Here is a 13262-nt window from a genome sequence, read left to right on the forward strand (position 1 = left end):
ATAGATGATAAGTTTGAGACAGTTCAAGATTTGATTCTGGTAAATGAATCACAATGTCATTCTAACATGGATACAATTGGCCAAAACCTGAAAGATTTTGAAGAGAAAGTGAGCAACAATCTTACTTCCATTGGTAATCAGATCAATGACCTTCATGCCAATGAGCACAACAGGTTTGAACAATCTAAGAGAAGATTCAGTGACATATCTTCTGTAGTAAACACTGTGAGCTCAAAGCTGGATTCCGTGTTAATACCAGATGACAGAGACCAACCCCCTCATCTCTTATACAATAATCCCTTCCAGAATGTCCACCATGAGCAACAACAGGAACACAGACCACCTCCTCCTGTTCCTACTCCTGAACCCCAGAGACCACCAAGAGATAACCTTCCTAAGCCTGCTAGCAATACTCCTGATGCTAAGACCCAAGAGGAATTCCCCTACATTGATCATGGAGCTATAGACTTTGAAATGAGAAAAGAACTGTGGAAAGGTATCCCCAAAAATGGAGACTGGGAGAAATTCTCTGGAGAATTGCCTTACAATCATGAGCTTTGGATTAAAAATACTGATATCCTGGTCAGAGACTACTTGATGCTGGATAACATGATAATCAGTAGATTAACAATCTTGTTAACTGATACTGCAAGGAATTGGTACCTAGGCATCAGAGATGAGTATGGAAACAAATCTTGGGCTTGGTGGAAGAATGCCATCAGAAATAAGTTTGGCACTGAGAACTGGAAATGGAAAATGCAACAAGAGTTTGAGAATGATCACTTCACCTATGATGGGAGGAAAATCCACAAATGGTTTGGTAATCAGAGAGAAAGACTGAAAGCTTATCAACCTGAACTCAGTCAGTATCTTATTTGTGAGAAGATCTTAAAGCAGTGCCCTCCAAACCTTGAGCATGCTATTAAAAGCAGATACAAAAGAGATGCCACTGAAATGAGTTTTGAGGACATGGTTATAATTGCTGAAGAGGTCATAGACAGAGTCATGAAAAGGAACAAGCCTGTGACAAACAATTATAACACTCCAAACAGATCCCAATGGAGAAGCAATCCTGCCCCTGAGAAAACTGATAAGCCAACTGACTCCTCTACCAAAAAGAATCCTGTCTCTGCCCCTGAGAAAGAAAAACTTATATGCCATTTCTGTAAACAAACTGGCCACTTCTCCAGGGAATGCCCTAAGAAGAAGAACAGGATCAATAATGTAGGAATGGATGATGATGATGATCCCAAGAGTGACAATGGAGAAGATCAAGGTGAACCACATAAATCTGAATCAGAACTAGATGAAGAAGAAGAGAATCATAGAACCAATCACATGATTCTTGCCATGGACAATGGAAATGGTGCCAATTATGATCCCTTAGTTGATTTTGACTTTGGAGCACATGCTGTAGAGTGTGAGATAAACCAAGACTTCTCCATTGCTGAAATTCAAGCTGAAACTCATCAACCTCAGACCTGGGACAAATCCTGCCAGTCTTCCCACATAGAAGATGCTAGACTGATGAAATGTAAGCCTGATAGAGGAAAAGCTCATCTTACTGGAAAAGCAAATCTTACTACTGTCCTCATTGAATCCAGAGAACAATCATGTCTTCTTGATAGTGGAGCTTCTTGCTCAATCATCAGCAACAAATTTCTAGACTCTATATTACCAGAATGGGAAAACAAGCTCATGCCAATTAACCATGCTAAATTTCACAGCTGTAGTGACCAATTACAGCCAATGGGCATAATAGAAATGGCCTTAATTTTTCCTCACACTAAAGGTTCTATTAGAATTCTAGCAGAATTTGTAGTCATGAAAAATGCAAGAATTAACTATCTTATCCTTGGAAATGATTACATGTCTCTTTATGGCTTTGACATCACAAACAGCAAAGAGAGATTCTTTACCATTGGAAATGAGAACAAGAGGAAGAAATTCAGCTTTAAGTCTCATCATCTGGAGAAAATGAGCCCTTCTAATGAAATCTCTGCTGTAAAGAAGTCCCATCCTCAACTGCAAAAATTTATTACAGAAGAACTCTGTGAAGCCAAATTCAGTGATAAGTTGACTATTGAGCAAAAGGAGAAGCTATTTGAAGTCCTCTACAATAACAACCTTGCCTTCTCCAACACCAATCAGCCCCTTGGTGCCATTAAGGGTCATGAAGTCCATATCAAGTTGACAACTGAGAGACCCTACCCTCCTCTCCTCAGAAGACCTCCTTATCCTGCCAGCCCCAAAAGCAGAGAAGCTCTTGAGCAACACATTGAAGAGCTAGTAAACCTGAATGTTCTAAGAAAAGTTGGTCATAATGAGGTAGTTGAGATCACTACTCCTGTGATCATTGCCTGGCACAATGGAAAGTCCAGAATGGTAGGAGACTTCAGAGCTTTGAATTCCTATACTGCTTCAGACAGGTATCCCATTCCTAAGATCAGTGAGACTCTGAACAACCTGGCTAAAGCTAAGTACCTGACTAGCATGGATGTACTCAAAGGTTTTCACCAGAATGTCATTGCAGAAGATTCCAGACATCTACTCAGGATTATTATGCACAAAGGAATCTATGAGTACCTGAGAATGCCCTTTGGGATCAAGAATGCCCCCTCCCATTTCCAGAGAATGATGGACATTGAATTCAGAAAAGAAATTGATGAGAAGTGGGTCATTATCTACATTGATGATATCATCATTATGTCCAACACTTGGGAGGAACACCTCAATAGGATAGACAGGATCTTGAAAGTTGTTATCAACATGAACATGAAAATCTCCTTGAAGAAGTGTAACTTTGGATTTGATCAGATCAAAGCTCTAGGTCATCTTGTGTCTGGTATTACCATAGGAATAGACCAGAATAAAGTAGCTGCTGTTCTCCAAAAACCTGTAGCTAGTAGTAGGAAAGAAATGCAATCATTTCTTGGTTTTGCTGGCTACTACAGACAACACATTGAGAAGTTTGCAGAGATAGCAAAACCTCTGACTGAACTGACAAGGATTGATGTCATATATGAGATGACTCATCATAGAATAGTAGCCTACAACTTGTTAAAAGAGAAACTGACCACAGCTCCATTGCTACTGTTTCCTGACTGGGCCCATCCCTTCACACTATATGTAGATGCTAGCATGACTGGTCTAGGTGCTGCTTTACATCAAGTCCAAGTCATTGATGGAGTGAGAAAAGAAGGACCCATTGTTTTCATATCCAGACAACTGAAAGACAGTGAGACAAGATATGGTGCTAGTCAACTTGAATGCTTATGTCTGGTCTGGGCCCTGGAAAAACTCCATTACTACTTAGATGGTAGTGTCTTTCATGTTGTAACAGACTGCACAGCTTTGAGATCACTACTGAACATGAAGACTCCCAATAGACATATGCTCAGGTGGCAGATTGCTATTCAGGAATACAGAGGCAATATGACCATAATCCACAGAGATGGGAATATTCACAAGAATGCTGATGGACTGAGCAGATGGGCTTTGCCAAATGATCCTAGTAACCCTGCTTATGACCCAGAAGACAAGGATGATGATAGATTCCCCATCATGGGCATACATGTCTCTACTTTCAAGAATGAGTTCTTTGACTCAGTGAGAGAAGGCTACAAGCAAGACAAGAACACTACTATATTGTCTGAACTTTTGTTGAAAGATGCTAAAGATGCCCAGCTGAAAAATTCCTTACAAGATCCTTGGAGAAAGCTATATGATGAAGGGAGATTCTCTATATTTGATGGCCTCATCTACTTTAGAGAGAAACACAACTCTGTCCTAGTCCTAGCTGACAAAGAAAGTATCAACACCATCTTGCATGAATGCCATGACAGTGTCTACTCAGGTCATCTTTCTGAAGACAGGACTTTAGAAAAAGTAGCTGATACTGCTTGGTGGGCTAACTGGAAACAAGACACTGGTGAATACTGCTCTTCCTGTGATAGATGCCAGAAAGCAAATAAAGCCACAGGCAAAAGATTTGGACTGCTCATGAAAATTGAGGAACCTTCAAAACCATGGGATGTTATTAACATGGATTGGGTAACTTCCTTGTCCCCTGGAGGAGCTGCTAGTTTCAATGCTTGTCTGGTAATAGTGGACAGATACTCCAAGACCCCTATATTTGTACCCTGCTTCAAAGATGACTCTGCCATGGACACTGCCATACTGTTTTGGAACAGAGTAATGCCTAGGACTGGCATACCCAGAATCATCATCTCTGATAGAGACCCTAAGTTCACATCTGAATTCTGGACTGGTTTACATAGTATGCTGGGAACAAAACTCTCCTTCTCCACAGCTTACCACCCTCAGACTGATGGATTAGCTGAGAGGATGATTCAAACACTTGAAGATATGATCAGGAGGTTTTGTGCATATGGTCTAGAATTCAAAGACAATGATGGTTACACTCATGATTGGGTTTCACTTCTACCAATCCTTGAACTAGCATATTGCACCAGCATACATTCAACCACTGGAAAACCTCCTGCCATCCTGGAAAAAGGCTGGATCCCAAACCTTCCCAGGAATTTCTTGAAGCAAGACTCTGTAGACATTCATCCTACTGCTCTTGCCTATGGAAAGATCTTTGAGAAAGCTAGAAAACATGCTGAGCAATGCATAACAGAAGCTACATCTTACAACAAAGAGAGATGGGACAAGAGTCACAAAGAACCATCTTTTAAAATTGGTGATAAAGTCCTAATATCCACAGCAAACTTCAACAACCTGTCTGGCCCTAAGAAGATGAGAGACTCCTTCACTGGACCATTCCTTGTGAAAGCTTTACATGGGAAGAATGCTGTAGAAGTGATACTGACTGAAGAGTTCAGCAGGAAACATCCAACATTTCCTGTCAGCTTGGTGAAACCATACAGAGACCCCAATCCAGATAAGTTCCCCTTGAGACAGAAAGTCAAAGTTGTCATTCCCCCTATGGATAAGACCCCTCAGAGTAAAGTCATACAAAAGATTCTCAGAGACAAGAGATTGAGAGTGGAGAACAGAGATGTTATGATGTACTTAGCTAGATACAAAGGTATGAGTGCTGATCATGATGAATGGCTCCTTGAGAAAGACATTCAAGACTCTGCTATACTTCTCAGGAAATTCAGAAGTGAGAAGAGGTCTAACCCTGTGGTTTAATTTCTTATAGAAATTCAACCCTTTTGGTGGTAGGGAATGTCAGCCTTAGAGTCATCACAGCTGACCTAAAAGCTGCCTGTTCTACCTTTGTTACATATAAATTACTTTATATCTTTTTCATCTTAAGAGATAACCTTGTTTTGACTTCATATTCTGTTTCCTCATGCAATTTTAACCCTAGTTACAACTTATAAATTCCTTGTAACTATACTCCTTCCCTGAGTTACTGAGTTATGGCGCCCTTGCGCAGTTGTGACGTGTCAGCGCTACCAGGCGCGCCAAACCACATGTACATATGTAAATTACATAAGCAAACTGTGAAAATTTTCGTAGTCAGGATCCCCCTTGCCTGAGGCGGATCTACAGACTTCAGCACACCAGAACCACCACCCAGATAACTCCAGGATCACCACCAAAGAGCCTACTATACTCCCAGTATACCTACCGTCACAGGCGCCTAGGATATTGACAGTAAGTAACCTCTTTCACTGAACCTTGTTTATCTCAGAGGTACAACTCTGTGTCTTGCTTGATCTGCTCTTTCTTCTGGTTTTGCCTCCTTCTTGATCACAGGGCTGTCCCTCCAAATCTACAGGCCTTTGCCTCTATCTTGATCACAGGGCTGTCCCTTATTATCACTTGGCCTTTGCCACAAATCTAGGTTTCAGGGCTGTCCCTCAGGTTTCCCATTAAGAACCTTGACTGTCCAGAGAGAAGTCTAAAAAACTGTGGCTGGTTTAAACTTATCTAATCCAGATACCCTCCTGAGAGGAAGCTGTAGCACTTCTAGCACAGATAAGCAGCACTCTTCAGAAGAGTAGCATTGCCAGTGGATGTGCATTCCCACTAGAATAACCTAGTACTTCTCTTCTTCCTTATCCTGCTTGGTTTCCCTTTCTCTTTCTCTTTTTCTCTTATAGTTGTAGTTTCTTTATCCCAAGAAATCCAACCATTGCCCCCCCATTTCTTGTGTCCTGAGGTCACTATAGAGACCCAGGCTCACACAGATGCAATCTGTTTGACTGGCAACATTTAAGTTTTTTAATTACTTTGTTATAAGGGTTGAATTACTTTGTTATAAGGGTTGAATATCTGTTATAAGGTTTTTAGGATTTGAGTGTGGATGAGTGTTGGGTGACTTGTGAGTTCTGGGTGAGGAACTGGGGGTGGAGAGAGCTTCTTTTATAGAAAAAAGTGGAGCCCCAGAGGGGGCTTGTGGGTTAGGGTTTCAGCTAATCTAGACAACAGGGCAAGGGAATTTAGCTGGTGGGAGTAGATACAAATGATGTCATGACCCCTTGGGGGTGCATGAATGGTGTCAGAATATACAACAAAACATTCTAAACATACCAGGGGTGCATACATGATGTCAGAATATACAACAGAACATTCTAACACATGCATAAGGTGAAAGTAGACTGCATGAGCTGTCATACAGGGGTAATTAGCGTATAAACAAAGTCTGAGGCTACAGAAACAGTGTAAATGATGTCATACTATGTATATAAAGGAGTGTATTTAGCTAATATGTAATGAGTGTAGCCTGACAGGGAGATGTATGTTTGTATCCTGTGATGTGTATAAGTGTACTCCAGTGAAAATTTGTTTGAGGCAGGTGACAGCTGCTGGGTTACTGGGGCTGGCCATGTGATAGGTGTCCATGAGGTGTAACCTCCACACTAGTGGGGGCCCAGGGGTGCTTCCAGTGGCAACTAGGGGTGAGATTGGCCGTAGAATCCATTTCTGGGGTCCATTTGGTGGTATCTTGAGGCCTAGTACGAGTAATTATGTGGCATAGAAAAAACTTTTTATTTTTCCACTTTTCTGTCTACCACAACGGCGCCCACCAGGAAAATTTTCATGTCAACTGGGGGCAGGTGACGTGAAGGCATCTCCAGTTTGGTCTCCATTCCAACTCCACTCTGAAAATCAGCCCACCACTTGTACTGCTCATTCCGATGAGCAGGTTCAATCATGTTCAGCTCACTTCATAAGTATGTCCTCACGCTAGCATGGCTCATATCCTGCTCAGAAAACGTATGTATATGTATACGTACATATGTACATAAATGAGCTGTGCTTCTGTACTCCTCATTCCGATGAGCAGGTTCATTCATGTTCAGCTCACTACATAAGTATTTCCTCACGCTAGCATGGCTCATATTCTGCTCAGAAAATGTATGTATATGTATATGTACATATGTACATAAATGAGCTGTGCTTTGGGATTGCCAGATTCACACGCACACATGTAGTCTGACGCCTTGGCCCTCCCACCCATCTGGGGTGCACCTGTTCCCGGAGGATCTGCTTGGCTACATAACCTCTCCTCACTTACGGACACTTCTTGGCCCTTGGGATCCCTCTCAGGGGACCTCAAGCCAATGCAAGGCCGTGAGGAGGGGAATCCCTAGCGGACTGGGGACCACATCTCCCCCCGAACCTCACACAGGAGTCTTGGAGTCCCCCTCCTGGGTTCTCGGGACTCCTTGGGCGCTGCAACATAGCGCCGAGCCTGTGAGTAGGAACAAGGCGGCTCGCCGCAAGTTTGAGTGTACATAGCCGCTAAGCACGGGCGGCGAGCTAGCCTAACACAATCCCCTCGTTTCAGGGGCCGGGGGAGCCTGGCGAAGCGAGCCTCTGAATCGCTCCGCGGGAGGGGCCCGGCGGTGTTTCACCCGCCTCCCTCTGAAACGAGGGGCTTATGTTAAGCTGGGGCGGCGAGCATGCACAGTGCACCTGCCCTGCCAGGAGGCCGCCCCGCCGCGTCCAGGTCAGAATGGACTCGATGGCGAGTGCTGGATGGCGGTGTGTACCAGCCATCGAGCGGAGGGGAGCCCCTGCTGGATGGTGGTGTGTACCAGCCATTGAGCAGAGGGGAGCCCCTGCTGGATGGCGGTGTGTACCGGCCATCAAGCGGAGGGGAGCCCCTGCTGGATGGCGGTGTGTACCGGCCATCGAGCGGAGCCGGGGAGCCCCTGCTGGATGGCGGTGTGTACTGGCCATCGAGCGGAGGGGAGCCCCTGCTGGATGGCGGTGTGTACCGGCCATCAAGCGGAGCCGGGGAGCCCCTGCTGGATGGCGGTGTGTACCGGCCATCGAGCGGAGGGGAGCCCCTTCTTGATGGCCGGTACACCACACCGGCCATTGAGCGGAGGGGAGCCCCTGCTTGATGGCCGGTGTGTATTGGCCATCAAGCGGAGGGGAGCCCCTGCTGGATGGCGGTGTGTACCGGCCATCGAGCAGAGCTGGGGAGCCCCTGCTTGATGGCCGGTACACACCGGCCATTGAGCGGTGTCAATGGCCACACAATGGCCATGCCCATAGTAGGGGGAGACTTGCTCTCAAGGGGTAAATACATACATATCCTTGCCCCCTGAAGCTGAAAAAAAGTCTGAACTCGAACATTCGAGCTCAGGAGTTCAGCAATGTTGGTGGATGAGCGGACTCAGTCTTACTCACCCACCCCTGATGCGCAAATGAGTAAAGCAATACATTGCACAGAGCCGTGCTGAAGTTGCGGCAGAGTCTCATCCTGTGTTACTTCATGTCACCTGCCCCCAGTTGACACAAATTTTTTCCTGGTGGGCTGATTTAAAAATCAGGAAAAAAGTGAAAAAAGCCTGATACAGGCTGATATTTCTGAGGCTCTCAGGCCAGATAAAGCTTTTTGCAGGTAAGACTCTCTGTGAGACAGAGACCCTGCGGGGTTGTCTCACTGGAAGGTTTTTTTAAGCTTGCCTAATGGGAGGCTTGCTGTGGCTGGCGGCAAAGCCACCCCTCCTGCAGAGAGGGACTTGCATATCATCAAAAATTTCAAGCAGGCGCAGGAAGTTTGTTTGGCTGGGAGGTTTTTGAATATTTCTATAGCTCCTCTTCTAGCCTCTCCATGTAACTGAACCACATGGAACTTATGCTATACCACTGTCCCTACAATTTTGTCTGCTCAGATGTTCTATATTGCCATTTGTTGTCCTTCAATAAGGGGGTTCAAAGTAGACCCGCGCATGCAAATTGCAAGGCAAGGCAAGCTGGCGTTCAACTCAAATGTTGAATGTCAACTTGCAGTCTCCCTGCAAAACTGGGTTATGCAAAGTGACCTGCATGCACACGCGGGTCTACTTTGAAAACCCCTAATAACTGCAAGAAAAATTTCAAGCAACTGCAAGCAGTTGACATGCAAGAACTCCAAGCAAGCTTGTGGTATTACGCAAGCCTTTGTCAAGGCTTACTGTTGACCAACCTTCAATACACAGTCACAGAAAATCTTATGTTTGTTTGGGGGGAGCTAGAACAGCAGCTCCACAGCAGCAAACTGCATTTCAAATGCTAGTAGTTGGGAGAGTTTTTCTTGTAGCAAATAATGTTTCCAAAAATTGAAGTGTTTCAAATGGGGATCCACCAGTTTGCAACTCTGGCAATAATATTTTTCCAGCTACAAGACAAGTGAGTGGCTCATTTTCTTCACAAGGAAGGAACCTAAAATTATGTCTACTCAATTTTATTTTATCAGTTTTGCCTTGTTGTGTAGCAGATACTTTCTGCTCCTGCTTGAAGTAAGAGAGCTCACAAGCCGCTCCTACGGAGAGCGCTCTGCGCGGGTCCCCTGGACCTCTGTTTGAGTGGCTTTGTAGGCTGAAGACTTGTGTCATGTTTGGGGTGCCGGGCCGAGCTTAACTACACCACGGCACCACTTGTCAAGTGAGTCGCGCGGTGGGCAGACCCATCCGTCAGATTTGGGTTGGGCCATCCTTGCATGACGTTGAGCTGCCCTTCAGGTTGGCCCGACCCTACGCGACCTCCCATTGGCTGTTCCTTGTGACAAGAAGGGCAGGCAGACCTACTCCAACCATGCCGGCAAGGCAGCATGGTTGGCTTGTCTGATGCGTCCGGCCGATCCATCTGCCTGGTGGGTCAGCATGGTTGACTTGCCCTCGAGGTTGTCAACAGGTCGGCTGCCCCCGTAAATGAGCCAACCTTCCCAAAAAGTCACCTGACTAGTCAAACTTTATGTTGGCCCAAGGTCAGAAACTCACTTGAAAAAGTGAGTTTCCTGAGACCACCAGTACAATCTGTTGAGTGTGCTCGCGGATCGTACATAGAAGAGAAAAAAAAAAGTCAGACTTTGCACCATTTGCTCTTCATGATAAGTAGGGAGTGGGGTATATGATGTTTACTGTGGTGGTAACTAACAATGAGATTGTTGTTGCCGTAGTGGTTGTGGGTGATTGTACTGGTGAGGTATCAGCAACTGAATGCATGGTGCGGTTGCCGGATCAACTCCACATGTGACACTTTTTGCTGTTTGGATCTCGTCATGACCCTGGGCCCCGCGGCCAACGTCTGGGTAATCCCAGCTTGAAGCCCAACGTCTGGGTAGAATTTATGGCCTAGCCGCCGTCGGGGTCAGCCCGACCTTCCGGACTTTTTCTCCTCCCAACATCCGCTCTGCAAACCTTTCCTGCAGGGGCAGATGGGGGGCGGCCAACGTTGGCGCGGACATCTGCCCGCCGTGCAACTGCACCCGTAGTGTAAGCCTCTCCGAGGAGGGTGCCCGCACCCCGCGAGCACGGGAGGGACTTGTGTTAAGTTTGCGCCGGGCCGGCATCTAACTTCAGCACAGGATGCTAGCATGTCAATGCATCTGGGGACTGAGATTCTGGCGACCTCGCAAGGTCCATCGCCTGCCGGGCAGGGGTGCGAAGAGATAGAGAACCTGCAGTGCCTCTCCTTCGGAGCTCCCATTGAGAGGCTTTGTTAAGCTCGAAATTCTGGCAAAAACCTTGAGCATAATAAAAAGTGGAGTCGGTGTATTACAGAGCACATGGGAAGTTAAAAAATTATACGCCACATATTCCTCGAGCTTAACAAAGCCTCCCAGTGAGGCAGCCCCGCAGGTTCTCTGTCTCACAGTGAAGTGCAACCTTCCTGACGGGGAGGTTGCACTTAGTGCAAGGCGCTTCGCGCTGCGCCCCCCGGTAGGCGAGGGACTTGTGCTAAGTTCGCCTATTCTTTGCTGCCATATAGAGAGCCAAGCGCCATCCCTCACAGGCAAAGTATTCTGGTCGGGGCGACAGCCACCGAGGGCTGTCAGGCCGGTTAATGAACCGTGTCAAGTTTCGAACACAGCCAAGTATTTTTTTTTCGCAGGCGAGCTTGTTGAGGTTCGAAAGTCGACTGGGTTATCTAATAGGACAGATACATCAGATACACACATAGGCGCATATGCTTATCATCTTCTCAAACTAGCTATCCTGTCCTATGATGGGATCAGTGCTAAGACTTGCGCACCTGCGGCATACTGTTCCTGAAAAGTAGGCCAAACTCTGCGAGGCACAAAAATTGGTTGAACATATCAAGTGGCGGGCTTTCCTGTTTGAAAAGGTTGGTTCGGGACATAACTCTGGTTGAGTAGTCGAAATGGTTCGCATGTTTGACGCGTTTCTCGAAATGGATATATAAAGATACCTTCAAGACTATTGAGGCTCGTCATTCTATCTCACTACTCCTTCCTACCAGAGAAAAAATATCTTCATCCGTTGGTTCGAATCTGTCAAGAGGTCTCTCCTAAATATCATTCACTTTTTGCTACCCAATAAATCCAACGATTAAAACCTCCAGAAAAACGCCATGAACGTGAAGATGTATCTTGGCCTCCTAATTGCGTTGGGATCAAACTTATCAGTCCAATCTGCTTACTACACCAAATCTTCGAAGAATGTGGCTCTTACCACCTGCTCGAATCCTGGAACCCTCGCTCTTACCTTCGATGATGGACCTTATCTTTATCAAAACGAAATTTCTGACTACCTCTATGATCGAGACATCAAAGGTACATTCTTTGTTAATGGATATAATTACGATTGCATCTATGATGAGGAGGTCGTCGAACACCTGAGACACAGTGAGCATTTTAAACCAGTTTCTATGTATCAAAGCGCCTTGGCCGTTACTCATCCAACATTCTCAGCTTTCGCCCAGGGCCACTTGATTGGCTCACATAGTTAGTCCAAAATTCTATCAAGATATTCTCGAGAGATTACTCTTAACGGTCATTCTTTTCCTTTTAGCCTGGTCGCATGCAAATATTAGTACTTTGTCAGCCCATGAACTTCATGAGCAACTTGACTTGTTGGAGCGAGCCTTAAAAAGTAAGTCTCACAAAGTTTATCAATATGGAGCCTTCTTTTCTCTACCCTCCCTGCTGATGTTCCTTCTCTTGCGTTTCTCAGGGATTCTAGGAATCAAACCTAAATTTTTCCGAGCACCTTACGGTAAGATTCTCCGTATCTACGAGAACAAGCCTTTTCTTTCCATGCTCATATTCCTCACCGATATCGTTATCCACCTCGATCAGGCGATCATACTGAGGAAAATTTAACAATATTAAGACAACGAGGATATGTGGTGGTCGACTGGTCAAGTGACTCAGGAGATTCAGTGGGTGCTTCGGCTGAGGAATCAAATGCCATGTATTCCCAACTGGCGGAGAAGTATCCAGCCCCTCAGATCGCGCTGAACCACGAGACTTACGAAGATACGGCTCGTAAAGTCACGCCACATGCTGTGACTGTCCTGCAAAAAGCTGGATATAAGCTTATGCACGTATCGGAATGTCTTGGAATGGGAAAAAGGCTCGAAGATATTTATCAATGGGTTGGAAAGCCATCCAAAAGAGATGTGCGTAATGAATTTTTACCGGTGACTGAATCTTGCCTGACCTTTCGTTATCACCTGCAGTCATCGTGGACATGCGAAGGAACTCCAAAGCCAGGGAATTGAACTCTGTGCACCTCAAATTTACCCTCATCACCAGCATTTCATATTTCTACATAACACCTTAATACCTGATAGTTGTTCTGTTCAGTTTAGTTCGTTTTCCTATATTTTTAGCTCTCTGTCCCCTCCACTTCTTATTAGCGTATAATGTAATGCATGTCTCAGCTTCCCCATAAGTACAGAACAAACAAGCTTTCTACTGCTGTTAACACCTTTGTAGTATTATCTTGCAAAATTGTATACGCTTAGCACATTTGCAACATTATGTGTCGGCTAAGATGCATTTACATCAGCCAAGCGCCAAAAAGCCTTTGTGCAGCCGT

General features: G+C 45.4%; 1 protein-coding gene across 1 annotated transcript; it reads left to right on the plus strand.

Moving 5' to 3' along the window:
• Positions 1–11790: 11790 nt before the first annotated feature.
• PtA15_11A517 (uncharacterized protein) lies at positions 11791–12942 on the plus strand (the record flags this gene model as incomplete). The annotated part of the gene is made up of 6 exons (XM_053161434.1): positions 11791–12064; positions 12131–12163; positions 12231–12311; positions 12393–12434; positions 12518–12840; positions 12901–12942. The coding sequence occupies 6 exons, from the start codon at positions 11791–11793 to the stop codon at positions 12940–12942; spliced, it is 795 nt and encodes a 264-aa protein (XP_053025381.1).
• Between the last annotated feature and the right edge of the window lie 320 nt (positions 12943–13262).

The sequence above is a fragment of the Puccinia triticina genome, chromosome 11A, assembly GCF_026914185.1.
Source record: "Puccinia triticina chromosome 11A, complete sequence".
Lineage (NCBI taxonomy): Eukaryota > Fungi > Basidiomycota > Pucciniomycetes > Pucciniales > Pucciniaceae > Puccinia > Puccinia triticina.